At 39.2% G+C, this 18627-nt stretch overlaps 1 protein-coding gene across 3 annotated transcripts in view; it reads right to left on the bottom strand.

Annotated features, from left to right (window-relative positions):
• Positions 1 to 18627, bottom strand: part of LOC103106400 (mucin-16-like) — a 123382-nt gene that overhangs the window by 54323 nt on the left and 50432 nt on the right. For all 3 annotated transcript variants that reach the window (XM_056820596.1, XM_056820595.1, XM_056820597.1), the window contains one exon: positions 8921 to 9025. In XM_056820596.1, coding sequence (XP_056676574.1) covers positions 8921 to 9025 — 105 coding nt within the window. The remainder of the gene's footprint in view (positions 1 to 8920; positions 9026 to 18627) is intronic.

An 18627-nucleotide genomic window follows, 5' to 3' on the forward strand; every position in this document is an offset into this window, starting at 1 on the left:
ATATCCATAACAAATTTCATTTGGAAGAACAAAGGATCAAGGATATCCAGGGAAACAATGAAAAAAAAATTCAAAGGAAGGTGGCCTTGCAGTCCCAGATCTCAAATTCTATCATAAAGCAGTGGTCATCAAAACAATTTGGTACTGGCTAAGAAACAGAAAGGAGGATCAGTGGAATAGACTTGGGGTAAGTGACAGCAGTAAGACAGTATATGACAAACCCAAGGAACCCAGTTTCTGGGACAAAAACCCAGTATTTGACAAAACCTGCTGAGAAAACTGGAAGACAGTGTGGGAGTGATTAAGTTTGGATCAAGACCTCACAACCCTACACCAAGATAACTCAGAATGGATGAATGACATGACCATAAAGAAGGAAACTATAAGTAAATTAGATGAACACAGAATAATATACATGTCAGACCTGTGGGAAGGGAAAGACTTTAAAACCAAGCAAGACATAGAAAGAGTCACAAAATGTAAAATAAACAATTTTGATTACATCAAATTAAAAAGGTTTTATACAAACAAAACCAATGTAACCAAATTGATAAGGGAAGCAATTAATTGGGGAACAATTTTCCTAACAAAATCCTCTGGCAAAGGTCTGATTACTCAAATTTATAAAGAGCTAAACCAATTGTAAAAAAAATCAAGCCATTCTCCAATTGATAAATGGGCAATGGACATTAACAGGCAGTTTTCAGCCAAAGAAATCAATACTATTAATAAGCACATGAAAAAGTGCTCTAAATCTCTTATAAACAGAGAGATGCAAATCAAAACAACTCTGAAGTATCACCTCACACCTAGCAGATTGGCTAACATGACAGCAAAGGAAAGTAATGAGTGTTGGAGGAGATGTGGCAAAGTAGGGACATTAATTTATTGCTCGTGGAGTTGTGAATTGATCCAACCATTCTGGAGGGCAATTTGGAACTATCCCCAAAGGGCACTAAATGACTGCCTGCCCTTTGACCCAGCTGTAATACTGCTGGGCTTATACCCCAAAGAGATCATAAGCAAAAAAGACTTGTGCAAAAACATTGATAGCCACACTCTTAGTGGTGGCAAAAAAAATTGGAAAATTTGGAGATCTCCTTCAATTGGGGAATGGCTGAACAAATTGTGCTCAAAGGAGTAGTGAACTGGAGGAATCCTGTGTGATCTGGAATGACCTCCAGGAATTGATGCAGAGTGAAAGGAGCAGAAATAGGAGAACATTATACACAGAGACTGATACACTGAGGGACAATCAAATGTAATGGACTTCTATACTAGCATCAATGCAAGAAAGAATGCTATCCACATCCAGAGAAATAATTGTGGAAGTAGAAACACAGAAGAAAAACAACTACTTGATCACGCAGTTCAATGGGCATATGATTGGGGATGTATACTCTAAACAATCACACTAATGCAAATATTAAAAATATGAAAATATGTCTTGATCAATGACATATATAAACCCCAGTGGAATTGCTCGTTGTCTATGGGAGAGGGTTAGAAGGAGGGGAGGGAAAGAACATGAACAATGGAACCATGGAAAATATTCTAAATATGTTAAAAGCACTATCTGGATTTTGAAGTGGTTCATCTTTCAGATCCTATTTTGGTTGATCTGCTAGTTGTACCACCATTGCATAATTGTGTAATGGCTGACCATCAAACAGCAAATCAGGTAAAAGAGTTGCTGGATTTTACATATTACACCTCCACAACCTTATGTTCTCATTATTTAGAAGCACAATCTCATATTTATCTAAACTCTGGTCAGAGAAAGCTTGAGTTATATATTTTAGAAGTGCCTCCACTTCATGAGAATGTAAAACCATGAGTAAATAACCAAAAAATAAATCAGGAGATTTTGACACAAGCAATGTTGCTGCCTCCACTCCCCTCAAACAAAGTGCAATCCCTGCAGCTATTGGATCTAACTGTGCACTATAATATCCAATAGGGTGATGATTTGACCCTAATGTTTATGTAAGCATCCCTGATGCAACTCCTTTCCTTTCATGCACAGACAATTGGAATGGCTTTGTGTAATCCAGAATTCCAAGTGCAATTGGAGAAAGAATCTAACTTCACCATGGCCTACAAATGTTCTTTCAACTTCAAAGGCTTAGATTCTGCATCCCTTGTTAATGCTGTAAGGGGCTTGTGGTAAGTTCACTATACCCCCAGATCCACTGTCTGCAGCAAGCCTTTACTCCTAAAATAGCCCCAAATTGTCTCTTAGTCTGAGGAGCACTGATTCTGAATATATGCAATCTGCTTTGGGGTAATGCTTCTTGATCCCTCAGAAAGCACAAACCCTAAATACTGGACTCTTCAAAGACACCACTTGACTTTTGCCTTAGATATTTTGTGTCCTTGTTTATACAATTCACATAGCAAATGTTTACTATCCTGTTGGCACATTATGGCTGAGGGTGATGCAAGAAGTAAATCATCCACAAAATGTATCAATTACTCTTTCTAAACTTTAGAACAGGGATGGACTTTTTCAATATCCATGGGGAAGATGACCCCAGGAATTTTGGGACCCTTCTCAAATGATTGCAAAAATTTTCTGTGAGTCCTTATGTGTTGGGATTGAGAAAAAAGCAGAACATAAGTCTACCACCATAAAATATCTAGTTGTGCTTGGAAATCGATGTGATTATTTGTTGCATGACTCAGTACTACAGGATGGGGCTTAATTACATGATCATTTACTGCTCTTAAATCTTTCACAAACTGATATAGAACTCTTCCTTGCTCATCTAATTTTAGCTTCTTGACAGCAGGTATTGGGGTGTTGTATTATGACATACAAGGAATAATATTGCTCTGTTGTAATAATGAGTCAATTACCAGTGTGATCCACTCTATAGCTTCTTTGCTCAATGGGTATTGTGGAATACAAGGTGGTGGACCACATTTCACCCTTATTCTTACTGGTGTTGCAGGTTTCAGAAACCCAACATTTGTATAATGTCTAGTACATATAATGTCTACATTTTCAGGATGTCCTCAGGGATCGGATAAATATTCCCTTCTCCTTTCACCTCAGTGGTATCTAAAAACAGAACTAGAAACAAAATTAAGGATTCCTCTGAAAATTGCAAGAAGATGTCTCCAGTAAGGATACACTGGATTGTTGCTGTCAGTTTACAGAGTTTCCTACCAGAGAAATGAGTGTTCTTTAGATAGAGGTCCAAGGGATGCCATATGTGGTTCTAACTTTTAAATCCATTGTGGCTTTCCTGTGACTCCCACAAACTCCCTGGTACTCATTGGTGCCTCTTACAAGATTGACTTAGTGACCCCAGTGTCCAGAATACAGTCATACAATTGACTCCCCACCATTAGGGTCACATGGGGTTCCATGCTGTTTGCTGGAGAATGCACCAGTATAATTGGAGCTAACACAGTAGGATCAGGGAAACTCAGTCCCTGTTCCTCATCCTCCAATTACTGATCAGACTGCTTTTCACTACTAGATACACCTAAGAGTTTAAGATTCTCATCACAAGTTCCAGTATTAATACATTCAATTTCTTGTTCCCCACCTCTAGTCTCCTGTGTTCCAATTTCCTCAATCGCCATTTATTTTCCATTTTCAGTAGCCAATACTTCCACTTTGTTTTTCTGGGCACACCTTCATGAGGAACCTGCTCCCTTAGTGGTATCCAGTTTACCTCCATTCTCATCAGCAACTTGGGAATACTTAGGACAGGTCCCAGACTTCACATAGTTCTGCATAGTTGGTCATGAACTTATTGTGAGCTTATGCAACAGGCTACAGCACAATGACAGCTATAGGCAAATCTATTATTAGAATTTGTACCATAATTATTCTGCCTATAGCCATTATTCCTATTATACCTATTCCCTTGATTCCTCAAGAACCTATTTGCAAAATTGCCCCCTAAACCTACAATCTTTTACCAAATGGCCTGACTTTTCAACAGAGATGACACCATGGGATAGAACTATTTTGTCTGTATTCAGTTGCCCTTTGCTGTCTATTAACTCAGTGTAGCTACAGTCTTACCTTTGTCTACACTAAATGTTGTGTTAAATTCTGGTTCCTTAAGCCTCTTAGTCAAATCTGCAATAATTATGTCCTTCACAGCTGAGCGTTTTTTCCTTATCCTCATCATAAACAGACTGCAACCCATTTCAATTGTTCAAGAGACATATCAAACCATGTGGGACAGTGATTCCAGAAGTAATTACAAATTGGCAAGCTGAAAATCTTCACAAATTGCCTCCACACATGATCCACATTCTCTTGGAGTAAAGGATCTAACCCCAGCCAAGTGTCAGCTATCTCAACCAATCTGTCTGAGAATGTGGATGGGGTCTCTCCCACCTCCCACTTGATCTTCTCAAACTTTGTCCATGACCCAGGATGCTTAGAGTTAGCCTTTATTGTTTCCAACAAGGCTTCTCTAGCTGCTCAATTCCCTAAGGCCTGAAAAAAAAATTCACATCCCCATCAGGAGCTTGGTCTGGCCAATCAGTAAGTTGGGGGTTCTAATTTGTCTCCTGTGATAGACATATGAGAGAGAGAAGTTTTTGCAGGACTGGAGATCTAGCTCTAAAATGCAAAAGCCCAGGATTCCGATGGAATGTACCCAGTTGGTGACAGTTGGAGCTGAGGAGGGGGCTTTCTGGTGTCTCTGTGTCTGGGACTGGAAATCATACTTTTCCCTGGAGGCTTTTGGCTGGCCATACTAAGAAGAGAAACTGGGCTTTGGAACTTAGTCTCTGTCTCTCTGGCTCTGAGGAGTTGAAGCTGACCATGGGGGCTTTTGGATTTTGTCTCTGGCTCTCTGGCTTTGAACAGTTGGAGTTGAACAGAGGGCTTTTTGGTCTCTGGGTCTCTGACTGGGGGTCTCTGACATATTTGCTCTCTGGAGTTTGAAGTTGGCTGAGAGACTTTTGTGAAGCTGACTTGGCTTTTCAACTCTGGTGGGGCTGACTTGGTTACCTGAAGTTTCTCTGACTTTGGACAGTGAAATTGACAAGAAGGAGAAACCTAGCTGAAGAAAAAGAAAGAAGATCTTGAAAAGCCATTGTCCTCCATCTCCCTGTCTCACAGTCACAGTTTGTGACTGGACTATTTTTTCAATTTTACTTCAGTTAGACTAGGGACTTCCTCATCCCCCTTACCTCAGTTTCCCATCCTGTTATCCCAATAAATCCCTTACCTGAGAAATAAACTTAGAGTATTTTATAATTCACTCAGGGAGGAGGGAAAATTGGGAGGAGAAGGGTGGCAATTGGAGCAGGGAGAAGGGAGTGAGGAAGGAAGGAGGTTAGGAAATAGATCAGCCATCATTAGGGATAGGAAAATCCCCCAGAGCAGTGTCCCCTGTGTACCAGTATCCCTGTGTGAGTGGCAGCATCCCCCCAGCATTTTTCTGTCCTCCATTACAAATAAGCAACCTCAGGTTCCAGGTGTTTCAGGCCCCTACAGCAGCCTCTCTAGAAAAGTGAAGTGTGAAGTAATGGGTTTCCAGTCAGTTTATCCTCTCCAGTTCAAGAAGTACATAGTTTCTCTCAGTTTACTTATTTTATTACACTCCTCAATAATCTTAGCCTTTTCACTATTGGTCAATAGCTCATCAAGAAGGATCTCCACATCCAAAAACAAAGGGTCAAACAGTTTAAAATATTTCTTGAACTGCTTAACCACTCCATGGGGATTCTCCTCAAACGTAGGTGTTGCCTTCTTAAAGCCTTCAATGGCAGTCTGGCTAAACCTCTGATGACCTGTAGATGTATAATCCCCATGTCAGGTGACAGGATCACAACTTCACACAAAAGGAACTTATGTGCAGGGGTAGGGGAATTGCTCTTCCAATTCTAGTTTAGTAGTGTGATAGAGGCTGGCACTAGAGAAAAAGTGCCATACTAAAGAGTATATGAAATTGATCACCTTGATGGGGGAGGGACCCCAGGAGTGGAATCCTGAGGAGAGAAGACTCTGGCAGGAGTACAGTGAGGGTCTCTCCATCTTGAGATATCAAAGAGAGAAGGTGGATAAAGACTTTCTCCTGAGGGTTACCCACTTTTCCTGCTGGTGACTAGAAATCTTCCCCTCCCCCACCACACTTCCTAATTGAAGGGACTTTCTGAAGAGAAACCTGAGCAGACTTTACCTCAGTTCCTATTACCCAGGGGTGAGTCAACCTGACTTTCTCTCAGGAAGCTCAGGCTGCCAAGGCCTGAGTTCCCCCCAAACTTGAGGAGGGAGGGAAAGGGTTTAGATAGAGACAGAGACCCCCTTTCCCCACTTTCCTTTCCCATTCTTCCCTGCCCATTATTCCTTTTACCTGTTAGAGTTATCATTAAAAGTTGTCTGTTCCCCAAGCTGAGTGTGAGTGAATGGATCAAGGGGAGACGTTTTGGTCTTGAGTAGCGGAGGGGGGAACAAGAGGGACAAGAGCGAATTGGGGAGAGCAGCTTTAGCTAAGGAGGGAAGGCAGAAGGAGGAAAATCTTCAAACCCCCTCTCCTCTCTCTGAGCCAACCCATTATATCTGCAGTCTCCCCTGTACCCCACTTTGTGGGAAAGAGGGGATATATCTCCTCTCTTTCCTCCCTCCCTCCATACCGAAAGTCCAAGCTTCCCTTGGGCACAAAACTTCCTCTTTTATTTTTTTTAAGACAGTAGGTGCACTAGAACATATTGAACTCTCTAAGATGACTACCACTTCTGTATTATCCACTTGCACTACTACAGTGACTTTATCTACTCGCTGACATCCCGCTCTAAGTCTAGTAAATTCTACCCTGAGCTATTGTAATTCCCTCTCCAATTTGCCATTCCTCTTTTTGAAGACTGCAGCAATCATTACTCCTTTTAAAAACAACATCAGAATCTTGGCCAGAAAGCATACAACAAATATAGTGAGACAAAGCCAAGGTCATAAGAGATTGCCCACTTCACAGATATTTCTTTTTTAATTGAAAATTTTTATTTAATTAATTTAGAATATTTTCCCATGGTTACATGATTTGTGTTCTATCCCTCCCCTCCCCACTTTGTAATCAGAGCACACTTCCACTGGGTCTTACTTGTGTCATTGATCAAGACTTATTTCCATAATATTGATAATTGCACTGCAGTGATCATTTAGAGTCTATATCCCCAATCATATCCCCATCAAACCATGCGATCAAGCAGTTGCTTTTCTTCTTACAGACATTTCTAAACCAGACTGCTATAATTGACAGTCCACCCACTCATAAATCACTTGAGGCATCTGAAAAATCAAAAAAGTTGGTAACAGGGATAGCTGCCATAAGATATTCCACAAATTGGCCCCTTAAACTGGCATCAAGGCTTGATAAAGAAAAATGTGTCCTCTTTTCTCTGACTGCTCAAGAAGACAGTAGAATGTTCAGTGGAATTCCACTCCACTCATCCCCTCCCTCTGGGTGCTGATAGAATCCTGTGAGGCCTGCTGCCAAGCTGTCTGCTACTGACAGCCTGAGAATTCTAAGGGACCACAGATCAGGCCAAATGGCATTTGGTAAGCAAACAGGGCACAACAGGTTCAAAAACATCCTTTAGGCTCAGCTAACTGAAGAAATAAAGACAGGAAGAAGATTTGTATTTAGATGGTTTACCTCAGCCACTAAACTTATAGTGAAGTACAGGGATGCATTGGGCCAGCACACACCACTGTCTTAGCGAGGATTTATAAGAACATTTATTAGTATCAAAATGTTAAAGATATCAAATAAGTAAATCTCTTATTTAGGGTTTATCTAGCTAAGGGTTAGCCAAACTATGAGGTCCTCAAGGACTAGCCTTCTGATCTTGTAAGCCCTAGGCCTAAAGCTCTCCTTACCAGCTAACTAATCCAAAAAACACTAGTCTGTCACTAAGAACACTTATTTCCTAAAATATATAAAACCTTGCCTCTACACAGTGACACCTGGTAAACCCAAAGATGTCAGGGCCTACCAACTGGCTTGGCAGTGAGGTAAAACCTCAAAATGCCTGCACACCCAAAGTCTGCATCCTCCTACTGCCTCTTCCTTGAAGTATTCCTACTCAGAGTTAATGATATCAATAGTAAGGAACCAGAAAACCTTTGGAGGTAGTCAGGATCCCTTTCAGACCAGAGACAGCCTAGGAAAGGTTCACAAAGTCCTCAAAACCAGCTCAAGGACTTTGTTGTCACTAGAAGGGTCTTTTCTAGCAATCAGTAATGTTCTTTCCTACAAAATATTGAATCATGAGGACAAACCAAGTTCAAATCCTTTCAGCTCAGATGAGACACACAGCACAAACCCCAAAGCAGTCTGGACCAGGTCCATACCCCAAATCCAACTGACTTCCAGTACCCCCAGTGTCCTCAACAGCCAGCCAAATAATTTCCCCTAGATGCCCCATGTTCCAGATTCTTGGTTATTATCTGTCACTCTTGCATGAGACCTAAAGATTTGCCACATTACTGTGCAAACTTATTTATATATCAGTACTTAATTACCTTGTTTCTGATTCTAACACTACACCCCCCCCCCAGTTAGCTGTCATCTGGGCAAGACACTGCCTCAAAACCTTATGAACTGTGGCCCTGATAGACTGGCTGATGTGACCAGACTGCAGATGTTTACTAATCAAGCTTTATGCCTTGAAATAAGCAAGGGACAGGTTTTTGATTCTGTAAGTTCTCCAAAGGAAAAGAGTGTTTTAACAGAGAACACATGAAAACTCAAAGAAATGGTCCAAATAAAGCACCAGAGAGGATTGAAATTTATTGACAAGAATTATGTCCTAAGTACATGAGAGGAAGGAAAAGCAGTACAAATCATCATGGTGAAACTGAGAGCCCTTAAAAGAGGAAAATGATAACCTGGGAAAAAAGAGTTTATCACAGAGTGAAAGCAAAAAGGAGGCTTCTACTGACCTGAAGTCACTGTGGACTCTGAAGAGTCATCCGATGGGGCAATGGTATCATCAGGCAAATAGGTGTCAAAAATGTTCATACTGGAAGCCAGACTTGTGCTTAATTCTGTGGGAAAGGGAAGTCAGACAAAAAAGTCAATCAAATAACATTTATTAACATTTATTGACTTAATGAGTACCCTCATGAGGAAGGCAAAGTATAAAAATTGTTTAGAAAGATAGCTGTCCTTTCCAGACTCAAAATACCCTGCCCATGTCTTCTTTCCCACATTTCCTTCCTTATATTGGCTCCACAGGTCTCACTTTCTCAAAGTCAGTCAAAATGGCTTAAATACATTGCCCAGAATAATCACAGTCAATTTGGGCCAATAGGAAAGGAGGAGTGGAGAAGGAGAAAATATAAGACTAAAAGTAAGGAGGGGAAGAAGCTATTTTGAGTGCCAAATGACACCCTCCCAGACACTTTGAGAGAGAACTGGAGTGACCAAGACAGAATATCATAAAAGCCCTGAAGTCAAGTCTGCCAAATGAGACTATGAAAGGAGAGAGTCAGGAGTGATTCCCATGGACTATGTAAACCTTAAAATTTCTTAGACTTATAAATGTTGGAAATTTCACCATTGGGAAATTTCATACTTGAAAAATTTCCTACTGATAGTCTATTGGAATGTGAATCCCCCTTGGCATGGGAGGGTCCTTCTCCTCCCTACTTAAGATTACTTTACGACAGAAACCTTTTGCTGAACAATGGAAAGGGCTTTGACCTATGCTTAGGCATAGAACAGGAAGTTCTTTGAGTCATGATTGATTTTAGAATTGATACAATAGAGATATTTGGAATGACAGAACCAGGTCTTGGAACTTACAATCTCCATCCTACTCAGTCCTAACAGGATTTAGGAAGGGCTGCAGCATAGATCAAAATTTAATTATTTGAGAATATGACCTTCAACAGACATGTGCAAAGGGGCAGACATCTGGGCGGTCCTGGGTTAAGCTAGAGCCACCATTGGCACAGGGAAGACATGGACAGTGATTGGTAGATGTGAGAACTGAGGGGAGGGGAGCTGAGATGGTTTCCTTATAGATAGCAGGGTCTGAGGACTGAGAGGTAGTTCAAGAGGTTTTGCTCTGAGAGGTGGTGCTCTGAGAAGCTTGCTCTGAAGGAGGCTGGAGGTGGAGGCCCCTGAGACTGTTTCTCCATTTTGGTGACATGAGTGATGGGGACTGATCTCTTTTCTTTGCCTCATCTATCTAAGGGCTTGGGCCTTTTGGCCCAGCCTAAACAGAGGGGGTATTTAAGCCCTATTCCCTTCCCTTCTCTCTCTCTCTCTCTCTCTCTCTCTCTCTCTCTCTCTCTCTCTCTCTCTCTCTCTCTCTAATACCTTTCTTCCTCCTGTTTGTAATTAAACTCCATAAAAGGTTGACTGCTGACTTGAGTTTTCATTAAGGAATTACATAGCTGAATTCCTTGGTGACCTTAAATTAATATATATCAGTCTTTTAAAGTGATTTCCTTCTCACAGTTGATACAGTTGAATATCTGAGGATAGTAGGAGGAAAAATTTGTGGTCTGAAGTCTCTTTATTTTTCAAAATGTTAGAATGAAATAGAAGAAGAATGTTGTTAAAAGTTTTAACCACAGGGACCAGAGTTCACTGGAAAAAGATTACAGTTTATTTTTCTAAGAAGCCTTCTTCAGTATATGCTCTTTATAGGCTTTGTAGTAAGACTGTTAATATTTGAATTGTCCCTTCTAACAGCAAACTTGGCTTAAAGACACAGCTGCTAGAACACGTGAGAATAAAAAACTTCTTCTCTCTTCTCTTTTCTCCTTAAGTTAAATTGGAATCAGCAGTTTTTCTTTTTCTTCCCTTTAATCTTAAGGGACAGCTGGGTAGCTCAGTGGATTGAGAGCCAGACCTAGAGACAGAAGGTACTGGGTTCAAATCGGATCTCGGATACTTCTCAGCTGTGTGACTGATAGTTAGATAGAAAACAGCTGTTTTAAATCTCAGCAACAGGACCCTAAAGTCATGGCTGGAAAAGCTGTTTCTAAATATCCTTTCCCTTAAGGAACAACTTCCTAGGTTAGAAAAAAAAACCCTGTGGAAAGTTTGTTGCTTTGTCCTGCTCCCCACATGTTTTGTGAAGACTGTTAGAGAAATAATTACAAATTATATATATAAAAATGAGTACTACATTCTTTAACATTTATATGGCAGCTGAAGAATTAGGGGCATTGAGAAATGCAGGATACTTCCAAATTTTTATATTAATAGGTACTGTCATTTTTGTACTCCTCAATACTATATTTAGAGATGCTAAAATAAAAAATATTGAGGATAAAATAGAAAATATTGAGGATAAAATAGAAAAAAATTGAGGATAAAATGTAAGCCCAATTAGAAGATAGAAAATGTTTCTTACAGAATCAATTGGCAAACACCCACTCTACCAGAAACAGACCTGTTTCTGAACCTTTGAATGAGGAAATTTCCTTCCCTGAAATAGAGATGGAAAACACCTTCCCTATAGCCCAGTTAACAGACTGCTTCTCTCGTGCAGTGCCAATCTTGACTGAATTTAATCCCCAAAACCCTTCCCCTGCAATCCCAGTTTCTCATGTTCCTTCTCCTACAGAAAACCAAATTCCAACGCAAAGGAGATCTTGTCCTCCTAGAGAAACCTGTCCTTGTCAAACTGACCCACAGGTACAAAATTCAACTAGAGGCCTGTTTCCTCTAAGAGAAGTACCTGAAATAGGACGCAATGGGGATGTGGTGACTTTAAGACATAGGCTACTGTTTACTCCCCAAGAAAATAAATGAATTTACACGAAATATCCCCACATATGAACAAGATCCTTTCCTAGTAGCAAAAAAGATGGGAGACATATTTTTTTCAGTATAATCCATCTTACAAGGACATTGAGAACTTGCTACAGGCTTTTTTAACTGAACGTGAAAAAAATAAAATAATTGCTCATGTCAACAAAACCCGAGGGTGTAATACAGCACATTGGCCACCTCAGGATCCTGAATGGGACTATAACAATCCTGAGGATTATCTACAACTATACCTTTGTAGAGAGGCCATCCTCACGGCAATGGAGGAATGTGCAGACAGTACAGATAAGTGGATGGAACTGGAAAAAATTAAGCAAAAGGAAGAAGAAACACCCTCCAGATTTACGGATCGTATAATCGAGTTTGGGGACAGATACTTAGATTGGGACCTAACTAAAGAGAGTAGCTTAAGACAAGTTAGAAGGATCTTTGTAAATAACTCTTGCAAAGCAATTAAGAATTATTTTAGAACACAATGCCCAAGATGGTCAGATATGGACCTTGAAGAATTGCGAAAAACAGCTATATATGTTTTAAAGGGAAACAAAGAAAAGGAGGAAGAAAATAATGATGACATGGAGGAAATGAAGAAAAAAAAAGAGATATTTAATAGATAGGATAACTAAATTAGAAAGTGGGCATGATAATGAACCAACGACAATTGCCCCTCTCCAGAAATCCAATTATCAATCCATTGACTTGCCACTTCTGTGAGAAGAAGGGCCACAAAATGATGGAATTTAGAACCTTTCTTAAGATGATTGGAAGGAATACACAGTTTAATAGTAGCTTTAGAAATAATAACTATAGAAATGATGATAATGGTTATAGAAACCAGAATTCTAGAAGTTATAATAATGACTATGGAAATAACTATAATGAATATAGAAATAAGAACTTTAGAAACCAGAATTATAGAAATAGAAATTGGGAAAATAATGACAATACTCCAAATGAAGAAAATGATAATACCGAACAACAAAATATAAGAAATGGAGCTCGTCCAAAACATGCTCGAGGTGCTAATGAACCTCTGAGAGGTGCACTTCAGGAGGGTGCCCAAGGAACTTCCTAATATAATGAAGATGATTCTTCTTAGATTGTATTGATTTTGTTGATATTAATTAACCTTTTTTAGTTTTTTTTTCTCCTCTCCAAATAGTAGGAAAGAATGAACAAAGAACTTAAGACTATGATTGGCAAATTATGCACTGAGACCCACTTAAAATGGCCTGAAATTCTCCCTCTGGCCCTATTTTATCTTAGAAGCAGGCCTAGAGGAGACTTACACATTTCACCATTTGAGATGCTTTTTGGACATCCGCCTATACAGGCTAAGCCTTTCTCCCCGGCTTATACATCGCTATTAGGGGGAGATATTATTATTGCTTCCTATATACAGGAGTTACAGCACAAACTACGTGAACTTCATGAATCCAGAGCTGCAGTACAAGCCGGACCATTAGACTTTTCTCTGCATGACCTGAACCCAGGAGATAAAGTTTATATCAAGAATTTCAAGCGAACTGGAGCAACTCAACCTTCATGGGAAGGACCATTCCAAATATTATTAACTACTCCAACATCTATAAAGATTGGAGATACTCTTGAATTCACTGCTCACATGTGAAGAAAGCATCTTCTGCTGAGACTGATTGACTCTATCTTATCATATGAATTGTGACTCTATCTTATCATATGAATTGGAGATAATAATCCATAGACGAATGGATGATGTTTTTTCAAGAACACATTGAATTACTGATTTTTTTCTTATATTTCTTATTTCTTTTATTTTTTGATCAGAATATTTGAATTTTTTATCATTTTTTGTACTGAAGGTACACATAATTAATATTAATATTATTTTTTCCTGCAGTAATACAAGTTAATATATATATATATATATATATATATATATACTCTTGCTATAATATCAATATATGCCTAAAAGCTTTAAACTATGGGAACCTGCCATTTATTGATAAAATATTATAGGACTGTGATTAAAAATGCTTGTGTCTGATTCCAGGAAAAGGGATAAAAACAAGGAGCCCAGACTAAACCTGAATAGTGCCAATAGAGCACACAAGAAATATTAAAGTGAGACTCGAGGTTGCAATGCTTAACTTATGTTTAAGTCGTAGGACTTCCTTGTATCTACACTCTTTGTGAAGTACTCAAACAAGTACAAAGCTTGACTATCATGCTGGCTCCCTATATCCCTGAAAAAAAATCAGATGAGGGAATGACATTTCCCCATCAAAATAGAATTCTAATTCTTTTCTTCTTATATTATGGCAACTTCCTATAGTCTTGGCTACAAATAGCTAAGTGAAATATTACTGCATCCTGTCCTACATACTTGTGGGATAGAAATTACTTTAAACTGGACCTATACAAGGCCTATTTTGAATTTTTCATATGTTTTTGATTATTTTTCTATTCTTTTGATAATTGACATATACACCCCCATAACTGAACATTGCATTCTGAGCTAAACTTGATATATTTTTTAATACTTACTTCAGGGGGGGGATTGTATTTTAATTTAAAATCTAGGAATTTTTTTTTATTTTTGAACTTTTTTTGTTTCAGATTGTATTTTTATAAAAATCCAAGAATTTTGTTTAAGATTTTACTGTTATAAAAAAATCAACGATTTGATTTTGTTCGAGAAGAGATCTTCAGGAAAGAAGCTTGAAACTTTTATATCCAGAGAATGAACTGTTGCAGAAAGATGCCGAAAACCTACACTTCATCAAGAAGATCAAGAATGAACTTTGGATGTGATTGATTGCACTGAACTTTTGATTGAACATTTATTGTAATTGTACACATTTATGCCAAAAGGGACTGCCCCTAATTTGGCTTTCTGTCAATGCGCCTAGCAAAACATTGGTTTTGCTCTCTTTTCTTTTCTATTTCCTCTCTCACTATTCTAATTTCTCTCAGAAAATTGAATATTGTGTATATCTATAGTTAGAAGTGCATTTAGAACTACAAATTGATTATGTTAAATGATCAATGGGGAGACTAGGCTCCCAATGATCATCAGGGGGGATTGTAAACCTTAAAATTTCTTAGACTTATAAATGTTGGAAATTTCACCATTGGGAAATTTCACCATTGAGAAATTTCATACTGATAGTGGGAACTCTATTGGAATGTCAATCCCATTGACAAGGGAGGTTCTTCCTCCTCCCTTCTTAAGATTACTTTAGGACAGAAACCTTTTGCTGAACAATGGAAAGGGCTGCAGCATAGATCAAAATTTAATTATTGCAATCTCCACCCTACACAGGGTAACAGGATTTAGGAAGGGCTGCAGCATAGATCAAAATTTAATTATTCCAATCTCCACCCTACTCAGGGTAACAGGATTTAGGAAGGGCTATAGCAAAGGATCAAGATTTAATTATTTGAGAATATGACCTTTAACAGACATGTGCAAAGGGGCAGACCTCTGGGCGGTCCTGGGTTAAGCTAGAGCCACCATTGGCACAGGGAAGACATGGACAGTGATTGGTAGATGTGAGAACTGAGGGGAGGGAAAGTGGATGGTTTCCTTAAAGATAGCTGGGTTCAAGGACTAGGGGGTTGGTTGGAGGGATTGTGCTCTGAGAAGCTTGCTCTGAAGGAAGTTGGAGGTGGAGGCCCCTGAGACTGTTTCTCCATTTTGGTCATGTGAGTGATAGGGACTGATCTCTTTTCTTTGCCTCAGCTATCTAAGGGCTTGGGCCTTTTGGCCCAGCCTAAAGAGAAGGGGTATTTAAGCCCTATTCCCTTCTCTCCCCTTTCTCTCTCCCTCTCTATCTCTAATACCTTTCTTCCTCCTGTTTGTAATTAAACTCCATAAAAGGTTGACTGCTGACTTGAGTTTTCATTAAGGAATTACATAGATGAAATCCTTGGCGACCTTAAATTAATATATGTCAGTCTTTTAAAGTGATTTCCTTGTCACAACACCCCCATAACTGAACATTGCATTCTGAGCTAAATTTGATATTTTTTTAATACTTACTTCAGGGGGGGATTGTATTTTAATTTAAAATCTGAGAATTTTTTTTTATTTTTGAATTTTTTTGTTTGAGATTGTATTTTTATAAAAATCAAAGAATTTTGAATTTTGTTTAAGATTTTACTGTTATAAAAAATCAAAGATTTTGATTCTGTTAAAGACATGATCTTCAAGAAAGAAGCTTGAAACTTTTATATCCTGAGAATGAACTGTTGCACAAAGATGCCGAAAACCTACACTTCATCAAGAAGATCAAGAATGAACTTTGGATATGATTTGATTGGACTGAACTTTTGATTGAACATTTATTGTAATTGTACACATTTATACCAAAAGGGACTGCCCCTAATTTGGCTTTCTGTCAATGCGCCTAGCAAAAACATTGGTTTTGCTTTCTTTTCTTTTCTATTTCCTCTCTCACTAATCTAATTTCTCTCAGAAAATTGAATATTGTGTATATCTATAGTTAGAAGTGCATTTAGAACTACAAAATGATTATGTTAAATGATCAATGGGGAGACTAGTCTCCCAATGATCATCAGGGGGAATTGTAAACATTAAAATTTCTTAGACTTATATATGTTGGAAATTTCACCATTGGGAAATTTCACACTTGAAAAATTTCCTACTGATAGTCTATTGGAATGTGAATCCCCCTTGGCATGGGAGGGTCCTTCTCCTCCCTACTTAAGATTACTTTACGACAGAAACCTTTTGCTGAACAATGGAAAGGGCTTTGACCTATACTTAAACATAGAACAGGAAGTTCTTTGAGTCATGATTGATTTTAGAATTGATACAATAGCGATACTTGGAATGGCAGAACCAGGTCTTAGAACTTACAATCTCCACCCTACTCAGTCCTAACAGGCTTTAGGAAGGGATGCAGCACAGATCAAAATTTAATTATTTGAGAATATGACCTTCAACAGACATGTGCAAAGGGGCAGACATCTGGGCGGTCCTGGGTTAAGCTAGAGCCACCATTGGCACAGGGAAGACATGGACAGTGATTGGTAGATGTGAGAACTGAGGGGAGGGGAACTGAGATGGTTTCCTTAAAGATAGCAGGGTCTGAGGACTGAGAGGTAGTTCAAGAGGTTTTGCTCTGAGAAAGGTAGGGCTCTGAGAAGCTTGCTCTGAAGGAGGCTGGAGGTGGAGGCCCCTGAGATTGTTTCTCCATTTTGGTGACATGAGTGATGGGGACTGATCTCTTTTCTTTGCCTCATCTATCTAAGGGCTTGGGCCTTTTGGCCCAGCCTAAACAGAGGGGGTATTTAAGCCCTATTCCCTTCCTCTCTCTCTCCCTCTCTCTCTCTCTCTCTCTCTCTCTCTCTCTCTCTCTCTCTCTCTCTCTCTCTCTCTCTCTCTCTCTCTCTCTCTCAAATACTTTTCTTCCTCCTGTTTGTAATTAAAAACTCCATAAAAGGTTGACTGCTGACTTGAGTTTTCATTAAGGAATTACATAGCTGAATTCCTTCGTGACCTTAAATTAATATATATCAGTCTTTTAAAGTGATTTCCTTGTCACAACTAACAAGATCCAAAGAAGGAAAATTAGGAGTTGATACTTCCTGGTGAGTCCACTGGAGGTGGTTGGAGCAAGACCCCTCTGAAATGTGCTCTTACACTCTTCTTGGCTCCACAGATCACCTCCTCAAATCCTCTTTCTCTGGATGACCCTTGGAAGACTAGCAAATGTCATCTACTGACAAATGTTCACTATCCTCAAATAACCTCCTAGACAAGCAACAGATAAACTGTTGCTTTTCATATATCTTCCAAAGGAAAAAAAAAGGCCATCTTTTTTCAATCAAGATGAAATGGGTATTAAGGAGAAAGCTTCAAAGGGAGATACTGAGGAAGAAAGAACAAAAATGTTCCCAGAAATGGAAATTCAGGTGCAAATCACCAAAACCCAAAAATAGCACTGTAAATATCTATGAGATGGAAAACTCTCAGAAAGAGGAAACAAACTGGGTTCCATGTACATTTGTCTAGCACAGGAAGTAGAGAGATTGACTCTTACAGACCTGAAGCACTAGCACTGGTAATAGGCACCAGGAACTCACTGGCTGGAGATATGGTATCTTCATGTCAGGTTACATCTGCCAGTGCCAATGCTGAGACCTAAGCTCTTGCCTATACATATGAAAAGAGAAATCTGACAATCCTTCATTCAGCACACACTTATTGAGAATTACTGTACACCAGGCAGAGCCCATTCAGATAAGGAGCAACATAAAAAGACCTAAAGCCTCCAAGAGGTCCATACAGAAAATCTGAGTATCTTTGCTCAATCTGTCCCTTTTCTTAACTACCCCAAGGCAATTGCCACAGCCCAATTTTAACTCCTATGTAAAGCCTTTGACCAAAATTAGGAAAGGAACGGTCATTTCAATCCCAAGGTTGACAAGACTACACTGAAGAAGAGTGTGAGAAACTAAAATGACCATTAGTCTCCAAGATTCTCTAGGGGAGGATCTACCAGAGAATGGAATGTCTTCATTTTAAATATATATGGTTTCTTCCTACCTCAAAGCAGAAAGTAATCAACCTCCCTAACTCAAACATGACCCTGATCATCCAGAGAAGAACAAATGTTCATGAAGGACCACAGCCTGAACCAAAGACTGTATCTGTCACTTTTCCTTTCCTTAGCAAACTATCACATCGTGAACCCATGGTAGAGTGGAAGAGATGAAAAGAGGTAAAGGATAAGGTAAAAGTTAAAGGGACCTTAGTGCAAGGTAGGCCAGCTGAGCTGAATGAATTCCTTCAATATGGGCCTTCATTGTGATGGCAGAAGCAATTGTATGTGTTCTCATTGAAATGAGA

The sequence above is a fragment of the Monodelphis domestica genome, chromosome 3, assembly GCF_027887165.1.
Source record: "Monodelphis domestica isolate mMonDom1 chromosome 3, mMonDom1.pri, whole genome shotgun sequence".
Taxonomy (NCBI): Eukaryota; Metazoa; Chordata; class Mammalia; order Didelphimorphia; family Didelphidae; genus Monodelphis; species Monodelphis domestica.